This window comes from Chelon labrosus (assembly GCF_963514085.1).
Source record: "Chelon labrosus genome assembly, chromosome: 3".
Lineage (NCBI taxonomy): Eukaryota > Metazoa > Chordata > Actinopteri > Mugiliformes > Mugilidae > Chelon > Chelon labrosus.
In genome coordinates, this window is record NC_140339.1 from 18,438,637 (window position 1) to 18,454,915 (window position 16,279).

Below are 16,279 nucleotides of genomic sequence, written 5' to 3' on the forward strand. Positions count from 1 at the left end.
AAATCTGCACTTATGCAGAAAGGTATATGTTATTTAGCCTCATAAATGGAATTGACACCTCGGTGAAACTGTTTCAACGAAGGCTGACTTTGTTTTGAAGACAGTGATCAGACTGCACTGGTTTCAGCAAGCTACCTAGTAAACTGGCAAACTGGCAGTGTGTATCTCTCACAAGAGTGATGTTCAAGATAAGATAAGAAACGAACCTGATAAGAAATGATTAAGATAAGGAACGATTAAGATAATAAACAAATCAGATAGGAAAAGACAAGAAAAATGCTGAGATAAATAAACAATAAGATAAGATAGGATAAGATAAGATAAAATAAGATAAGATAAGATGAGATAGGAAGATGAAAGATGAAAGAAGCTGGAATTTATCCCCAATGTGTGATAAACTGAGGATTATCTTATCTTATCTTATCTTATCTTATCTTGTACATTAAAGGAAACATATGATATGTTATTGCTCATGGTGTGGAGGTCTCTGTTGTGTCAAAGAAGTAAAACTTGTAAAATGTTTGCTAGTCTTTGCATGTGCATGGGTGTGTAAAATGAAAAAACACTCACAGCGAATACTCGGGCGGAACATCCTTGAAGGCCGGCAGGTCACGGACATATTCATTGTGGAACCATTTGACTTTGAAGTGAAGATTCATGTATTCAGTGCTTTTGCATAGGCGGTGCTTATCGTGCTCTGAAATGCAGATTAAAACATGAGAGGCCCACGGGTTAGCAAGCTTAGCATTCACACTGAAGTCATAATCCTTACACAGAAAAACCCAGGTTGAAATGAGCCTCACACCTCGGGACTGACCAGAGACAACGCTATGTGACAAGGCTACAGAGCGGCATCAAATATTTGATCTATGAAAGAGTAAATGTGTTTCATGTACTCTGTGTTCTCTTCTTTGAACAGCTTCTCACAAGACTCAGAAGAACAGACAGACGTTCAGGCATACCATTACAAATAAGCAAATATTGTCATAAACATAAAAGACATGAGAAGCAGCACTGGTTGCTTTCAATCTTAACAGGCTCACTCATGTACAGCTTTGAGCTATCAAAGAATACGAAAATAAAGGCAAGCCGGTGAATGTGTCCAGCTCTCTGCAAAGAAGGAAAAAATACAAACCCTTAAATGACTGCAAACTAACTAAAGCCAAAGTAGATTAGACTTTCATGTCAGCTGACATGTCTGCTGAGTCACTTAGTCCTGCTAGCTGTAGACAGAACAATTAAACATCTCCATGGGATCCCCTGGAGAAGAGCTGGTGGTGGAGTAAGAGAGAGAGTGAGGGCAGAGGAGATGAAAGGAAACAAAGAAAAACCGATGAAGGAGAAACTGTGAGAGGGAAATCAAACAAACGAGAAAGACCATGGGAGAAATAGTCGAGGAAATTCACAAAAGCACAGAGGATCATTGGAGAATTAGATGCATCGTGAAAATCAAACCCAGAAAAGCATAGTTTCAACACAGATAAGGATATAAACTGAAGAGCACTCAGCTTCAATACAAAGAGACCCAACACTCACGGAAGAGAAGAACAAACGCAAGTAGCTCTGTGAGGCGGTACTGATGAACTTTCACGTCATGTGGGAGGGAAAGTAATAATGAGAAAGATTGTAATGGGTGTGACTTGGAAGACAGCAGCTGCCATTCCTCTTGCTGCTTCTCACTCATTATTGGGATCACAGTTGTCTTCATCAATAAATATCACTATAACAGAACCTCAGACTACCTTGCAAGAGACTTGCTTACTAAAAACATTGCCAATAGCTACTAGTTTGATAAATAATTTGAACAATCATTAGTGGTTTCAAGTGACTGTTGTTTTCCTGCAGTGCGGGACAAGTGTAGAAAGGTCAAGACTAAAGCAGCACTTGTAGTAAATGGAACAACTTTAAACTGTCGCATTTCAGATCATGGCTTCCACCTGGGTCACCAAGAAACACACTGCAAAGGAAAAATTAAACAATATATAAAGCAAAAAATGGAAATAACCAGTTATGTGCACATATACATGTAGGTCAATAGGGCACCTGCAAGGTGGGTTTGGTCATGTGGCAACAGGCCAACCAATCACACACCTCCACACACATATAAACCAATCAGCCACAACATTAAAACCACTGACAGGAGAAGGAAATAACATAGACCATCTTGTGGCAATACAATGTTCTGCTGGGAAACATTTTGCACATGGAATTCATGTGGATGTTACTTAGATGTGTACCACCCACCTAGACCAGACCAGGCTGCATCCCACCCCACCCCAGAGCAATGACACTCACCACCCACCAGGATGCAGCCTGACACAGACACACACACAAAAGCAGTTTGGGAACAACTCAGAAAACATGGAAAACAGCACAAGGTGTTGACCTGGCCTGTAAATTCACTAGATCCCAAACTGATCAAGTAGCTGTGGGATGATCCACAGAGGCCCCTCCCCTCAACCCATAGGACCCAAAGGCCCCCACTAACAACATCCTGTTGCCAGACGCCACAGGACACCCTCAGAAGGCCCACGGCCATTCTCACAATGCACAAGGAAGACTTACACAATATTAGGAAGGTGGTTGTAATGTTATGCCTGATCGGTGTATATCAGCCAGGGAGCAGCTTGAAGTGTGGGTTGGGTATATTATTATGTGGTTTCCAGGCTATGATTGGCCTATCACAGAGCGGGACATGTGTGCATTAAAAATGATTGTGCTTGTTCCATATAGCACCTTATTTAATGAGTACCGGTAGACTTACAGACTTACAGACTTACAGACGGTTACCGGTACTTACATACTCTTACATCAGTGAGAGTTAGCCACACACATACGCACACAAAACTACTCATACACTGTACTGAAAACCTCACACACATTCAAGTGTAATGCTTTTGCACATACAATACTCACATTCACAACTGGTATAGAAATGAGAGGGTATTCTGTAATACGTGCAAAAGACTGTTATTTGTCCATTTGCGGCCGTCAGTGTAAAAGGTCCACTCGTTTTTGCGAGAGCTTTCCAGTTGTGTATGTGAGAGGCTAATTCTGAGTAATTTCCCACATGGCCCATGACAGATGTGAGCCAACCATATTTTTTTTTTTTTTTTGCCTTTGTTGGCACTGATGACTTGTATGATGAATGCCATTTGTTGGGAAACTGGTCATTATGATCCTGATTATTATCATAGGGCTGATATGACATGACCGAAGCAGCAGGGAGAGTAATGCTTTGAGTCAAATATTAACGTCAGTGTACTAACCAACAAAAGACTTCTCACTGTGACTGCACTAAAATGGAAATCTATAGAAAACAATTCACAGAAAGCCATCTGACCTATTTCAGGGCCGAGCAGTGCATGAACCAACAGCTGGTCACCCCCTCCCACCCAAGTTTAACCGTATCAACTTAAAAAAACAACAATATAGTGTTGTGCAACCACAAAGACATCCCTACCTGCATTGCAGAATCAGCAAGCGAAGGCTGAATGGACAGTGCATGACAAACCTTGAAAATTCCCAAGGTACACTGATTCACCATGGTCTCCCTCTTTAACTTTTCCTCTGTGTGTATGCTTCGATCTCTCTCCCTCTGACTTTGCAATTTTTACCTTTACTTTCTCTTTTGTGTGTGTGTGTGTGTGTGTAGCTTTATTCAGTATGCAAACAGCCATGGCATTATTTTCTCTACGTCATAATGCAGACATCTAATTTCTTAGTTTAGCAGCTGTTTCAATCTTTAACAGCGTCAGTGTAGAAGTGCAGAAGGCACATCTGATCGGAAACCGTAATCCAGTTCAGCCAAATGAAGATAAAATTTGTGGGCGCAACAACTAATTAAAGCTGGGGAAGCGGCGAATGTGAGAAATATTTACAGCAGGTTATTTGAACTGGTATGGCAGAAATGCATATTCTCACACACACACAGACACGCACATATTCAAAATGCAGAAACAAGATACACGCATCTATAAAACATCAAAGACACGTTTAAATCCAATGCATTGCATCCCCGCTGTCGTGCCTTAATCCTGATCAGACCCATAGTGCTTACTCTGATGAATAGCGCAATGCATTCCTCCCTGCACTCTCCACTAAGCTCTGGGGAAAATATTTACATTTGTGTAATTAACATATGTACCTGTATGCTAATGCATTCAAACACAATATTTTGGTATTTAGAAAGGAGAAGACGGTGAGTCATCTGCTCTGTCAGTCTGTTGTCACCTGTTATTCTTTTCCAAACTGCTTTGATGAATGAGGTTGGACCCCACAATTAGCTGAAAACGTATTAAATGATACAGGCGGGTTGTTATATACACTGATCAAACATAACATTATGACCACCTTCCTAATATTGTGTAGGTCTCTCTTGTACCTCCAAAACAGTTCTGTCTCATCAGAGAATGGACATGGGTCTTCTGAGGGTGTCCTGTGGTGTCTGGCAACAGAATGTTGTTAGTGGGGACCTTTGGGTCCTATTGGTTGAGGAGAGGGGCCTCAGTGGATCATCCCACATCCCTGCATCCTGCTGGGGATGGCTGCTGCCATCAAGGAGTGTCATTGCTATGGGGTAGAGGTGCCTGGTCGGGTCTAGGTGTTTGGTACATGTCTAAATAACATCCACATGAATGCCAGGTCCAAAAGTTTGTCAACACAATTCAGTAAAAGTAGTATTGATATCATCTGAGTAAATGTCTTTGGTGCAAAGTCCTGGGTTGCTTTGGTGTGAAACGGGATACAAGAAAAATATTGCTTAACCTCCAGCAACACGGTGCCAGAAACTGAAATTTCGATCAAAATAAAATCACAGTACTGTCAACACGAATAGTTTGTGGTAGAAAGAGCATAGAAAGACCCCTTTCAAACATCCCAGGATAACAGAAAAACCTTTTTTTTCTGTAGAGCAGCGTTCCTATCCAAGTCATTTTCTCTGCTCATATTGTAAAAGGCAGACTTTGTTCTTGTACATTTAGACTTTAACATCTTTTCACAAACTCCAGGTGCTACACCAGGGGAGTGTTAAAAGCAATGTTCTGCAGATTACTGTTATCAAATGCCACAATGATCTCAAGGACCATATAGTTATTTTCCTTGAGTGCCCAGCACCCGGAAATGTCACTGCTTTCATCAACACCTCACCTTCATGGCCGAAGAGGTTTTGATTGCTGAAATTACCAAGAGATTTAAGGTTTCACCCGGATTCACCTATGCGGCCTGTGTCACAGAAGGAGCAGGTGGTTGAAACACTGTGAATATTGAGTCAAGATTGTTTTACTAAAGAAGGCTCGGAGTCATTCCGCTGCAGAGGATGTGTAATATCTGAACAGAGGGATCCACTGTGGTGGTGCCACTTTAATAACTGAGCTGGAACTGCAAGGCAGCTTGCACACATACAGGATGGACACACACACATATACACACACACACACACCATCATAGTTTGTCAACCTGTCTGGACCGAGCTCTGGTTGCACACACCCTTGCTGTCACACATTCACAGACGCCTACAGCCGTCACCTAAAGGAAGCAGATGGAGGTCAACTGGGAGACAGAAAAGTTGAAGTCAGCAGGTGTTTTGTTTGAGGCTGCCAGCCAGCTTCCTCATTATGTACCAGGAAGAGTTTAATGAAGAATTGATGTCTTTATGTAATTACCAAGGGAATTCGAAGCAAGCTTTAGAATTTGGGGAGTGAAAAGAGAAAAAGTGTATCCGAAGCAAACTAACTTGGCCGTGTTGTCAAGTCAGAGGGTGGCAATATAGGCTTTGTTGCACATTGCATCTAAGAGTTCACTCTGAATAAAGCATACAGACAGCATGAAACACAACCAATAAGAATATGCCCCCCAAAAAAGCTAAAGCAGAACCAACTAGACTTTCCCTGACAATGTTTGCCCACTCATCCAAGGTGGTCACCACCCACAGTTGTCCCCACCAATGATTTAGAACTGAAAAAGCATGGATGATGGTGAAACGTCTTCAAGTCCAGTTGCTTTTGTTTCAGATTTAGTTTTTGGATAAGAGATTTTGCAAAGGAGATTTCTTTTTATGTAACAAGACTTACTACTTACTAGCGCAAAAAGAATGAAATAAATCTGAGCTTGTTACGACAGTTAGCGACAACCCTTTTACCGTGTACTAGTCATGGAGCTAAAAGTCTTAAGACTGACTGAGAGTGGACAAAAAGTGGAAATCTTTGTCCTCTTGAGATGATGAATATTTTATGTAAACTAAATAAAGTTCTGCCTGTTAAATGTTTATACGCCTGGCCTGTAAATGGTAATTTTGGCCTCAAGGTGACACTAGAGTAGAGGTCCGGGTGCAGACTTTGAAGCACGTATTAGCATACTGTACATACAAAAAAACGCATAGTATGCACCAATGCCTTAAATCGGCACTGGCTACTATTAACAAAATGCATTCTAACAAATGTTACTGGCTGCATTTCATTCACTCGGTGGAACTGCTCATTTTACAAACCAAATATTCTCCAAAGATTTTTTTTTTTTTCCCCAGCTTCCAATTCAGTTGTATGAGGACAGAAGTGTCTGCATGTGGCCAAAAGCACATTAAATCCCTGAAAGCTTTTGTCTTTCATAATTCTTCTGTTTAGGAACCATAAAGGTTCATTCTCTAGAAAACAGAAGCGCAGAGGCCCATAATGTCCACAGTATGAATGAAAGCAAAATAATATAATTTTCCATTCACTGCACTATATGTGATTTTTTTAAAAAAAATAGAAGAGAGAATCTGAGGGAAATGAGGCCACAGGGAGCAGTGTTTCAAAAAAATGCTGCGATAAAACATACAGGAGTGGCCTGACTTCCCAATGAGTCATCTGAAAAAGGTTTTAAATTTTTTATAACTAAGGTTTTAATCTAAAAATGTTTGAAGTGACTGACATTTTTTACGTGTTAAAACCCAGACAAGGCCTCTGAGAACCTAATTAGAGACAGCTGAACTTCCATATGATTAAGTCATTGTTCTTTGATTAATTTCACTTCTATGAGAGTAATTATTTTGTAACCCCGGCTGTCAGATTTCTTAAATTTGGAATTTATCATTTTGAAGTCATGCAGTTTGTATTTATTTATGCTGCTATGCTTTATTCATGCAAAACCAGCCTCCGGAGGCATCCTCTTGGTGCCACATGAACTGACACATTAAAAATAAAAAAAAGGATTTAATGTACCATGTAGGTGCAGGTATGTGCATGTAGGAGTGCTATTCTTCAAACCTGAACGCCAGTGTTGATGTAGTATTAATTATTTAGAATAAGCACAACTGTCTCTATGAACACCTTCATTTCAATTTAACTGCTTGAGATGACAAGTCTCATATGCTGATATGTTGATCTGCAGCGTCATAAAGTAACACAGTTTGCCCGTGCACATCAAACCGTCCAGGTATAACCCAGTGGTTTCCTCGTCTTGCACAAGGCAAACCTCGGACGCAGGTGCCACTGACATCCCAGATGTATTGGCCGAAAAACTGCTCCCACACAAAAAAATGACTTTCCTCTCTGCTTCACTAAACTCCCTCACGCTTCCCAGTCGTCCTCCTTTCGACATCCTCATCCGAAAAGCAGATGTGTACGTCGTCGCCTTCTCTCCAGCATGTTCAGCTGTTGCATTATTAACTGCGAATATGATGTGGTGGCTTGTTGTCAAGTGTACATTCACACCCAGGACTCCCCAACTCCTAAACCGCAGAAGACTGCATTTAGTGAGGCTCTTTCACTGTGACTTAGCACAGCTGCTTAACAGATGAGGAGCCTGGCAAACATGATGATTAATCACCACACCCATCCTTCTTATAACTCACTCATAAGTGTGCTACACACACATGTACAAAAGTATTAAGTGTGCTTGAGTGTGCTCTCATTGTTGGATATTGTAATCATGCTGTTAAAATAGGACTCTCATTTCCGCCAGTGTGTGCAGCTTTGCATCTATACACTGTTGTATGCGTGTGTGTGTGTGTGTGTGTGTGTGCGTGCTTTTGTGCCCTGCAAGTAGTAAACAGCGTGGGCTGTCCGGAGGGAGGAGTAGGCTCAAGGTCCCTGGTGAGGATGTCATCTTGTCTGACGCAGCCCACAGGGACAGACAACCCACAAGAGACTCACTCACTCTCTGCCTCATTGATTTAAACGCTGAGGATATTAAGATGAACTGTAGGGGCTTCATCACAGCTTTCCCTTCCTACAATTACCATCCAGGGAATGCATCTATAGGAGTGCAAGGTTAGGCATATTTGCCTAAGACAGAAAAAAGGCCGGTATAGTTTCCTCTGTGACATAATTCTTTCATTATGGCTTCTGACCCAGTTCTGTCAACGGGCCTCCTAAGCCGGATCACTGGGACCTACTGACACAACTCTGCTAAAACACCAGAGCCCACAGAGACGCTAACTCAAGTTGATGTGAAAAAAATACAACCAAACCTGTAAGTGATTAATGTTAAGAGTCCATTCTGGTATAATACAATGAATCACTGCTACTGTACACTAATGTGTACTGTAACATTTGGGATTTGCCCATTGTGAGCACAGCTTGTAAGATACTAAAAGAAGACAGTGGAGTTCCTTAAAAGAGTGCATGTATAACATTATTATTCTTTTAAATGGACTCACAGATACACTATATTACCAAAAGTATTCGCTCACCCATTCAAATGATCAGAATCAGGTGTTCTAATCACTTGGCCTGGCCCCAGGTGTATAAATTCAAGCACTCAGGCATGCAGACTGTGAAACAAGACATTTGTGAAAGAATGGGCCGCTCTCAGGAGCTCAGTGAATTCCAGCGTGGAACTGTCATAGGATGCCACTTGTGCAACAAATCCAGTCGTGAAATTTCCTCGCTCCTAAATATTCCACAGTCAACTGTCAGCTCTATTATAACAAAATGGAAGCGTTTGGGAAAAACAGCAACTCAGCCACGAAGTGGTAGGCCACGTAAAGTGACGGAGAGGGGTCAGCGGATGCTGAAGCGCATAGTGCAAAGAGGTCGCCGACTTTCTGCACAGTCAATTGCTACAGAGCTACAAACTTCATGTGACCTTCAGATTAGCCCAAGTACAGTACGCAGAGAGCTTCATGGAATGGGTTTCCATGGCCGAGCAGCTGCAGCCAAGCCACACATCACCAAGTGCAATGCAAGGCGTCGGATGCAATGGTGTAAAGCACGCCGCCACTGGCCTCTAGAGCAGTGGAGACGCGTTCTCTGGAGTGATGAATCACGCTTTACCATCTGGCAATCTGATGGACGAGTCTGGGTTTGGAGGTTGCCAGGAGAACGGTACATTTCAGATTGCATTGTGCCAACTGTGAAATTTGGTGGAGGAGGAATTATGGTATGGGGTTGTTTTTCAGGAGCTGGGCTTGGCCCCTTAGTTCCAGTGAAAGGAACATTGAATGCTTCAGGATACCAAAACATTTTGGACAATTCCATGCTCCCAACCTTGTGGGAACAGTTTGGACCGGGCCCCTTCCTCTTCCAACATGACTGTGCACCAGTGCACAAAGCAAGGTCCATAAAGACGTGGATGACAGAGTCTGGTGTGGATGAACTTGACTGGCCTGCACAGAGTCCTGACCTGAACCCGATAGAACACCTTTGGGATGAATTAGAGCGGAGACTGAGAGCCAGGCCTTCTCGACCAACATCAGTGTGTGACCTCACCAATGCGCTTTTGGAAGAATGGTCAAAAATTCCTATAAACACTCTCCTCAACCTTGTGGACAGTCTTCCCAGAAGAGTTGAAGCTGTAATAGCTGCAAAAGGTGGACCGACATCATATTGAATTCTATGAGTTAGGAATGGGATGGCACTTCAGTTCATAGAATGAGTAAAGGCAGGTGAGCGAATACTTTTGGTAATATAGTGTAGTATTACATTTCATATAGAGAATTTATTAAGCATTTAAAAGATCTCCATGTATGAAGTGACCTGCCTGCAGGGCTAAAACAAGACCTCAGCACTTTATAAAATCAGTCAATATGAATCCTCTCATATGCTGACCGGTCAAATTTTTATTCATTATCAATTTCTCATGTAACATGCATCATCCGTGCTCACCCCGTATCATGTTTACATGCTGCATGTATGCTTTATTCAGATATATGTATGAGTTCATCGCGTTCCTCCTGCAGCTCTATCCGGCTTCAAGGTTTCTTCCTTGCCACCATTACCTTTGGGCTTGCTTTGAGGGTATCAGACGACTTTTTGGAGTTTTATTAACGCCGTATAAATAAAATTGAATTGAATCGAAAAGAAATAAAAGATGCAACGCCGGGCTGAAACAGATGAGATAAACAGCTTATTAAAATCACACTGTGACACGTATAGCCGCGCCCTGGGCTCATCAATGAGGATTTCACGTGGAAAAAAAAAAAACTCCCACTGCTGTGGTACATTACACTGAAACTCAATTAAAAAATTCTATGGAGTGAAGCAGAACCAACAGGTTGAGGATGAGCTACTCGAGCACTGGATGTTTAATGACATGCTTCAGAGACCCCCGCCATTAAACAGATATACAGTGAATATACACCGAGTACTGTAGTGAAGTGTAGACATAGCACGACATCTTCTTGAAGCACCGTTTATCTGCTGATAATGTCTAGAGAGGAAACGTTCTCCTGTTTTCAGCTGGAGATATCTCTTACCTATTTCATGTTTAGATTAGGTACACTGGCTTAATGTTGCTGGGCAGCTGATATTTCTCCTGAAATCTTGATCGCCTACAGAGCACAGAGTACACTTTTGAGTGTTCATTGTGCAGGTGTTGGTGAATAGGTGAATGAGGCTACAGGCATACTCATTCACTCTTTTACATCCTCCCTCTTCTTTTCTCCGTCTCTTATTTTATCCTCTCGCTCTCTTTTTTTTATTTTGTCTTCCGTCCTACCTCTCTCAGCCGCTCTTCCCCTCTCCTCTCTCACACACATTCAGAGATTCTCAGAGAGATGCTAAAATTAGCAGCATCCATTTCTGCACCAGCACTGGCACCAAAGGCCTCCGAGCAGGAAGCAGTGGATGCATCAAAGACTTCATTAAGTAATGCGCGAGCACAAGCGTGTGCTCCCAGACGCGCACGCACACACACACATTCCCCTTTCCACTCTCATTCATTCCTTCTTCCTCACTCGCGCAACCGAACAGTCGAACAAATGCACGTACAGGCACACGCGCAAACAGAAGAGCACGGACCCACAAAGCAGGACATTCTGGCCCGCCTCCTTCAGGGTGTCTCTGCCAGCCGCCCTGCCAGTTTAATGTTCCTTCTTATGTAAACAGGCCACTCTGAGTGCAAGCGGCAACCTGGACTGCCTCAGTAAATCCTCATCACCACATAAAGCGCACGCAATAGCACTGGAATGTATGCACAGACATGTCACATACTGTAGGCCTGGGTATACAGCATGCATATTTTAGAAAAGTGACCATGGATGCATACACAGCACCCATCTGTGCAATGTTTCCTGCAGATTTTCTTCCGTTTTACTACACGCCTGACACTAGAGGTGATTGTCAGTGTGATGGTGAAGGCATGAAATGTGACACTGGTAAAATAAATAAATAAAAACTACTGTTACACAATGAATGATACGTTTTCTTACCTGCCCTGGAAGAAGACTGACACCTGCGCAGTTTCTAGCAATAACTGAGCAGCTGAACTGTTATTTTGTGCCAGATCTTTATAGAGAGCAGGTGTAACTAAATTCACTTGAAGTCTTGCTTTGTTTAAATTTAAAAGCATTCATGTTTTTCTCCCACAGATAGAGTTTATTACAGCGTCTCAAGGTTTGTATTTTTATGAGCTCTCATAGGCGTGTGCACAGTATGCATGTGCCATATACAAACATACAAACATGAAGAATGATCACATTGTCTGTTAAAGCCCACTGAACAACATTAAGCAGCAACATCAACGCACTAAAACTCTCCTTTAATTAACTGCAAACCTGGCTCCACCAAACGAAACCCAGAAAACCACCGGCCGCTGGAACCAACAAGAAATGAGCAATAATTCATACAAAGTGCTCCTTCGAGGGACATGACAGTCATGTCCACCTCCTGGCACGTGTCGCTGCGGGCGTGCAGGGATGAAGTGACAAGTAGAGGCAAGGGAAGGCAAAGCAGGGGAAGAGGGTTCAGGCTCAAGGAGCAAGAAAGAGGGTATATGTGACTGAGTGCATCCATGATTCTTGTCTCCTTTTGTAACGCGGACACCCTTAGGCAAATCACACACACTCCCACTCACCATCACACACACAAACACACGCACTCCATAAACCTGCTGTGACAGCAGTCAGTAACACCCTAGGTGGTCACATGCCCAGCTGCCCTGACTCAGATTTGCACACATAGAACAGAGGCAAAACCGCATGCGCCGTCTCTTTCGCATTACTGTTCTACTTAAATCTCCATACGATGAGTGATAAGACAAGTGATCTAAATAGGTATTATACTACACTATGAAACTGCGCTGTTTCGCAAAAGCCTTGTGCTAATTTGGAAATTTTGAGAATAAACATGTACAGCTGCAATCTTTATTCCTGAAAGTAAGACAAGATGCTTAAAGCTTGCATCCAGGGCAACTATTGTTAGTTGTCTTCAACATATTAATACAGAATCTATATTGTATAAGGTGTATCACTATGCTGATGACACCCTGTTCCGGTCTTATTGATTGGATGAGACTCGGGTGAGGGTTTTATCTTCTCTCACCTATTCCTTAAAAAGAATTTTATATATTTAAAACACCTAAGCTGATAAGAAGATTTGTCCCTATTTATATTTAAATCTTGAGCAAAGGTAAGAGCTTTAGCTTTAGCTCTGAAATTCTGGAAGATAAAGCTCTGGCTCTATGTCTGAAGAACCAAAGATTTTTAAAACAGTATTTGTTGGTTATATTATTATAACACATATGATTCATTTCTTAAACTAGATGCTGGATTACCACAGTCTTGTACACTTCATTTTACTTTACCCTACTGTACAAGCAGAAACATAATATGGAAATGTAGTACCACCTGTATGTAATAGAGGTCTCTGATGCTTGACTGGCAGCTCATTTGTCATAAAGGTACCACAGTTTATTTGAAATATGCTGAAAGTTAAAAATGACACAAGTTTACAACATGTGATTTAACGTAAATCTCAGCTCATATATGCCATCATCCCGCTTTATAGCTGCCCATTACCTCACCTTAGAAAAGCACATCCATGTGCACACACTCAGCCCTGAGTCTACACTGGTGACAATAAAACGTAATGGAAGGGCACATTTAAACGCATGCAGACTCTGCAGCTCTTTCCCTTTTAAAACCATCTCACGTGTAAAAATAAATATTGCATGTTTAGCATCTATACGCTTCCCATAAATGTGTGTGTGTGTGTGTAGCTGTGTCTTCACATGGCACTTGGTTGCTATAGCAACACAAGATGGCTTAGGACAGAGAAAGCAGCAGGTGCTGTATGCGCAGTGTAGATGAGGATACATCCCCAATAAGCCTTTCGCTTATGCAGAGTCTGAGGAGCATTTCCAACCTTTGATCTCAATCAGAGAGTCAACCTTTTCTTACTGCTTCCTCGCCGCTTCTTCTGCCATTGTCAAAGTAACAAATATGATGCTCTTTGTTTCAGCACAGATGTGGTTCAGAGGTTCAACTTAGACCAAACACTGCAGCTGCAACCTAAGAGATGAGAGGGACCATATCGGATGAGAGATCCTCTTAATCTCAAATACGAGGTGCAAAACATTTTACAGGAGTTTCTAAAAAGTGTTGGAAACTGTGATCTTCGCCAGCCACGTCAAATAAGCGTAACTCAAATTTTAAAAGATCTGATAAACTGTGTCCCAAACAAGCATTTAGCCTGGGAGAGAATGACTTGAGTGACATGAAGAAATCAGACAAGCGAGATGAATTTGGTAAACTTGAGCATGGCGTGTCCTGCGCGTTAATGGCACGCACTGCACGATTTTCTGTGTAATAAATCTCATAACGACCCACTGCTTTTTAGAGACACGATGATGGCGGGTTTCATCTGGGTGCATCTGTAGAGCAAACTCATAAATTGTTATAACCAAAGGTGATACCCCGCTGAGTCGTTAAGTACAAACGCGCACAAACACCCTCGCACGTTTTAACGTTCATTGACAACCCTAGTCACATTAGCTCTGTTCTGCATTCCGCCTCCCCACCATACATCCTGTGGGGTTTGATCCTGAAGCCACCAAGCTCAAAAACAGCCTCCAGGAGTCATTTAATGCCTTTTGGGAGGTGAACTGGAGAAACAGGGGGGTAGAGATTGAAGTCAAAACCCACATTACAACGAGGAACATCAGTCTTCATGCCAACGGAGTAGATCTGAGATTTATTGCTTAATCATTCTGAGTCTCTGCTGCCTTTGAAATAAGACTTATTCTTGTTGACTAGATCCGTACTAAACTACCAAAGCTCACGAGACAGAAATTGTGAAAAGCATTTTGCAGGATATTTATTGTTTCAATTACTGCACTACAAAGCTGCAACTATATGACAGGTTTTACACTAATGAGTAATTGGTGAAAATGGAAGAAACTGATTATTTGCGTTTGTTACAGATTGTTAATCACCCCCTGATATGTAAAATTAGAGTTTTATTCCTTTTCAGCGCAGCATGCAGGCAATCCATCTTGAAATACTAGCAGGATACATTAACACTGTAAACCATTCTGTTAAACACAAGCAGGGAGATCGGTGAGGCTTCCAACGGCCGCCCTCTTGTCAAATAGATTTCCCCACATTTATATTGCTTGTGACAGCAGTCGGAGCACAAACACACCCAAAAGTACAGGGACACCAAAGCCCAGCATCGCCTCTCTTTTTGGTTCTGCAATTGATCAATTGCTTATCTTGATTAATAGAAGTTCCAGTTTCTCTATAGCGATCAATAGAGTGAAAGCGGGAAAGCATAATCTAGATAGCCACTGGAGCTGACCATAGCCAGACACAGCCGATAAACAACAGTGTGACACCAGCCAATAAAGCGCACTCAGAGCTATCGCACGCTACCACACTCAGGTGTAGTTACAGAGAAATTAAAAAAACTACAGATAAGAACCGACTGTTAATTAGCAAATAGCTAACACACAGTTCCACATTCAGAGGTAACCACTCAGCATGCATTACCTATTATTCCTCACTAACACTAAATCAATTTATATCATTTATCTTAATCTCTCACTCACTCCATTACACATGCACACACCCTCATGCTGTTGATAATCGTCTGACCAGCAGCAATACTGACCTTCCATTGCATACTTCATATCCAGGGCAAAGAGGTTCCACGTGATCTCAGCGCTGATCCTGCCCACATTCAGCTCTTGCGGAAACCTGGTGGAATTGAAACGGATTCCAATCAGACTCATTTCCGTATGACACGCTCGGGTGGATGGCCTGATGGCTTGGCCCAGCCTGAATCTCTAACAAATGACTCAACAGATGTGCAAGAGGACATGGTTGGTGAATCTCCTAATCTAATAATCCCCCCGCCTTTTCTGAACCGAGTTGAATTGGGGCGGAATTGAGATGCATGCACGGCGGCTTAAGGGTGAGAGAAAAAGTGCTGGAGGAAATGACAAAGCAAAAAGACTGAGACCGAAGGTGGCATCCTATTTGGAAAGTAATCTGCTATTTTGAATGCCTATAGATTTTCAGTCAAAGCCTGAATGTGAGATGTCAATGGTTTAATTACCCGTATCTTCAGACAGTGATAGGAGGACGTTTATGGATGACGGGGCCGTGGTCTGAGAAAGGTCAGTTTATCTGGAAATGTTTTACTTTTGCAGGAGACCGCCCGGTTTCCAACAACAAACACATTTGTCTGACAATTTCTATTGAAACAGTAATTATCTGCTCAGTCAGGACACCCCTGCAGAAAACCAATGGCCAGGCGTTCAGATATACTAAAACTCTTCCCTCCACAACCTTTAACACACCCATCTACGTAGCTCAGGAACAAATACTTTTGATTGTAGATTTTTGTGGAGTGGCAACTGAAGTAAAAAATGTTTTATCTCTAAAACTTCCTCTGTCTCTATAGTCCCATCCTGCACCCACATAGTGCTCTGTGGACAAGGCAGACAATGAAAACCCTTCACGGTAAATGAACACAATATCTATAGTGTGTACAGTATCTGTAAATGGTTTACATTTCACCGTCAGTGCGTTGATATAAATGTTATCCGCATAATAAGTATTTTTGGAAATATTTTCCGT

The 16,279-nt window shown here is 42.1% G+C and overlaps 1 protein-coding gene across 1 annotated transcript in view; it reads right to left on the minus strand.

The window, feature by feature from the left end:
* The window catches only part of LOC311485598 (protein unc-13 homolog C-like), a gene marked incomplete at its 5' end in the record, with an annotated part of 93,709 nt that overhangs the window by 24,582 nt on the left and 52,848 nt on the right, over positions 1 to 16,279 (minus strand). Inside the window, 2 exons of the mRNA XM_084541123.1 lie at positions 571 to 697; positions 15,309 to 15,394. Of these exons, the coding sequence (XP_084397249.1) occupies positions 571 to 697; positions 15,309 to 15,394 (213 nt within the window). The remainder of the gene's footprint in view (positions 1 to 570; positions 698 to 15,308; positions 15,395 to 16,279) is intronic.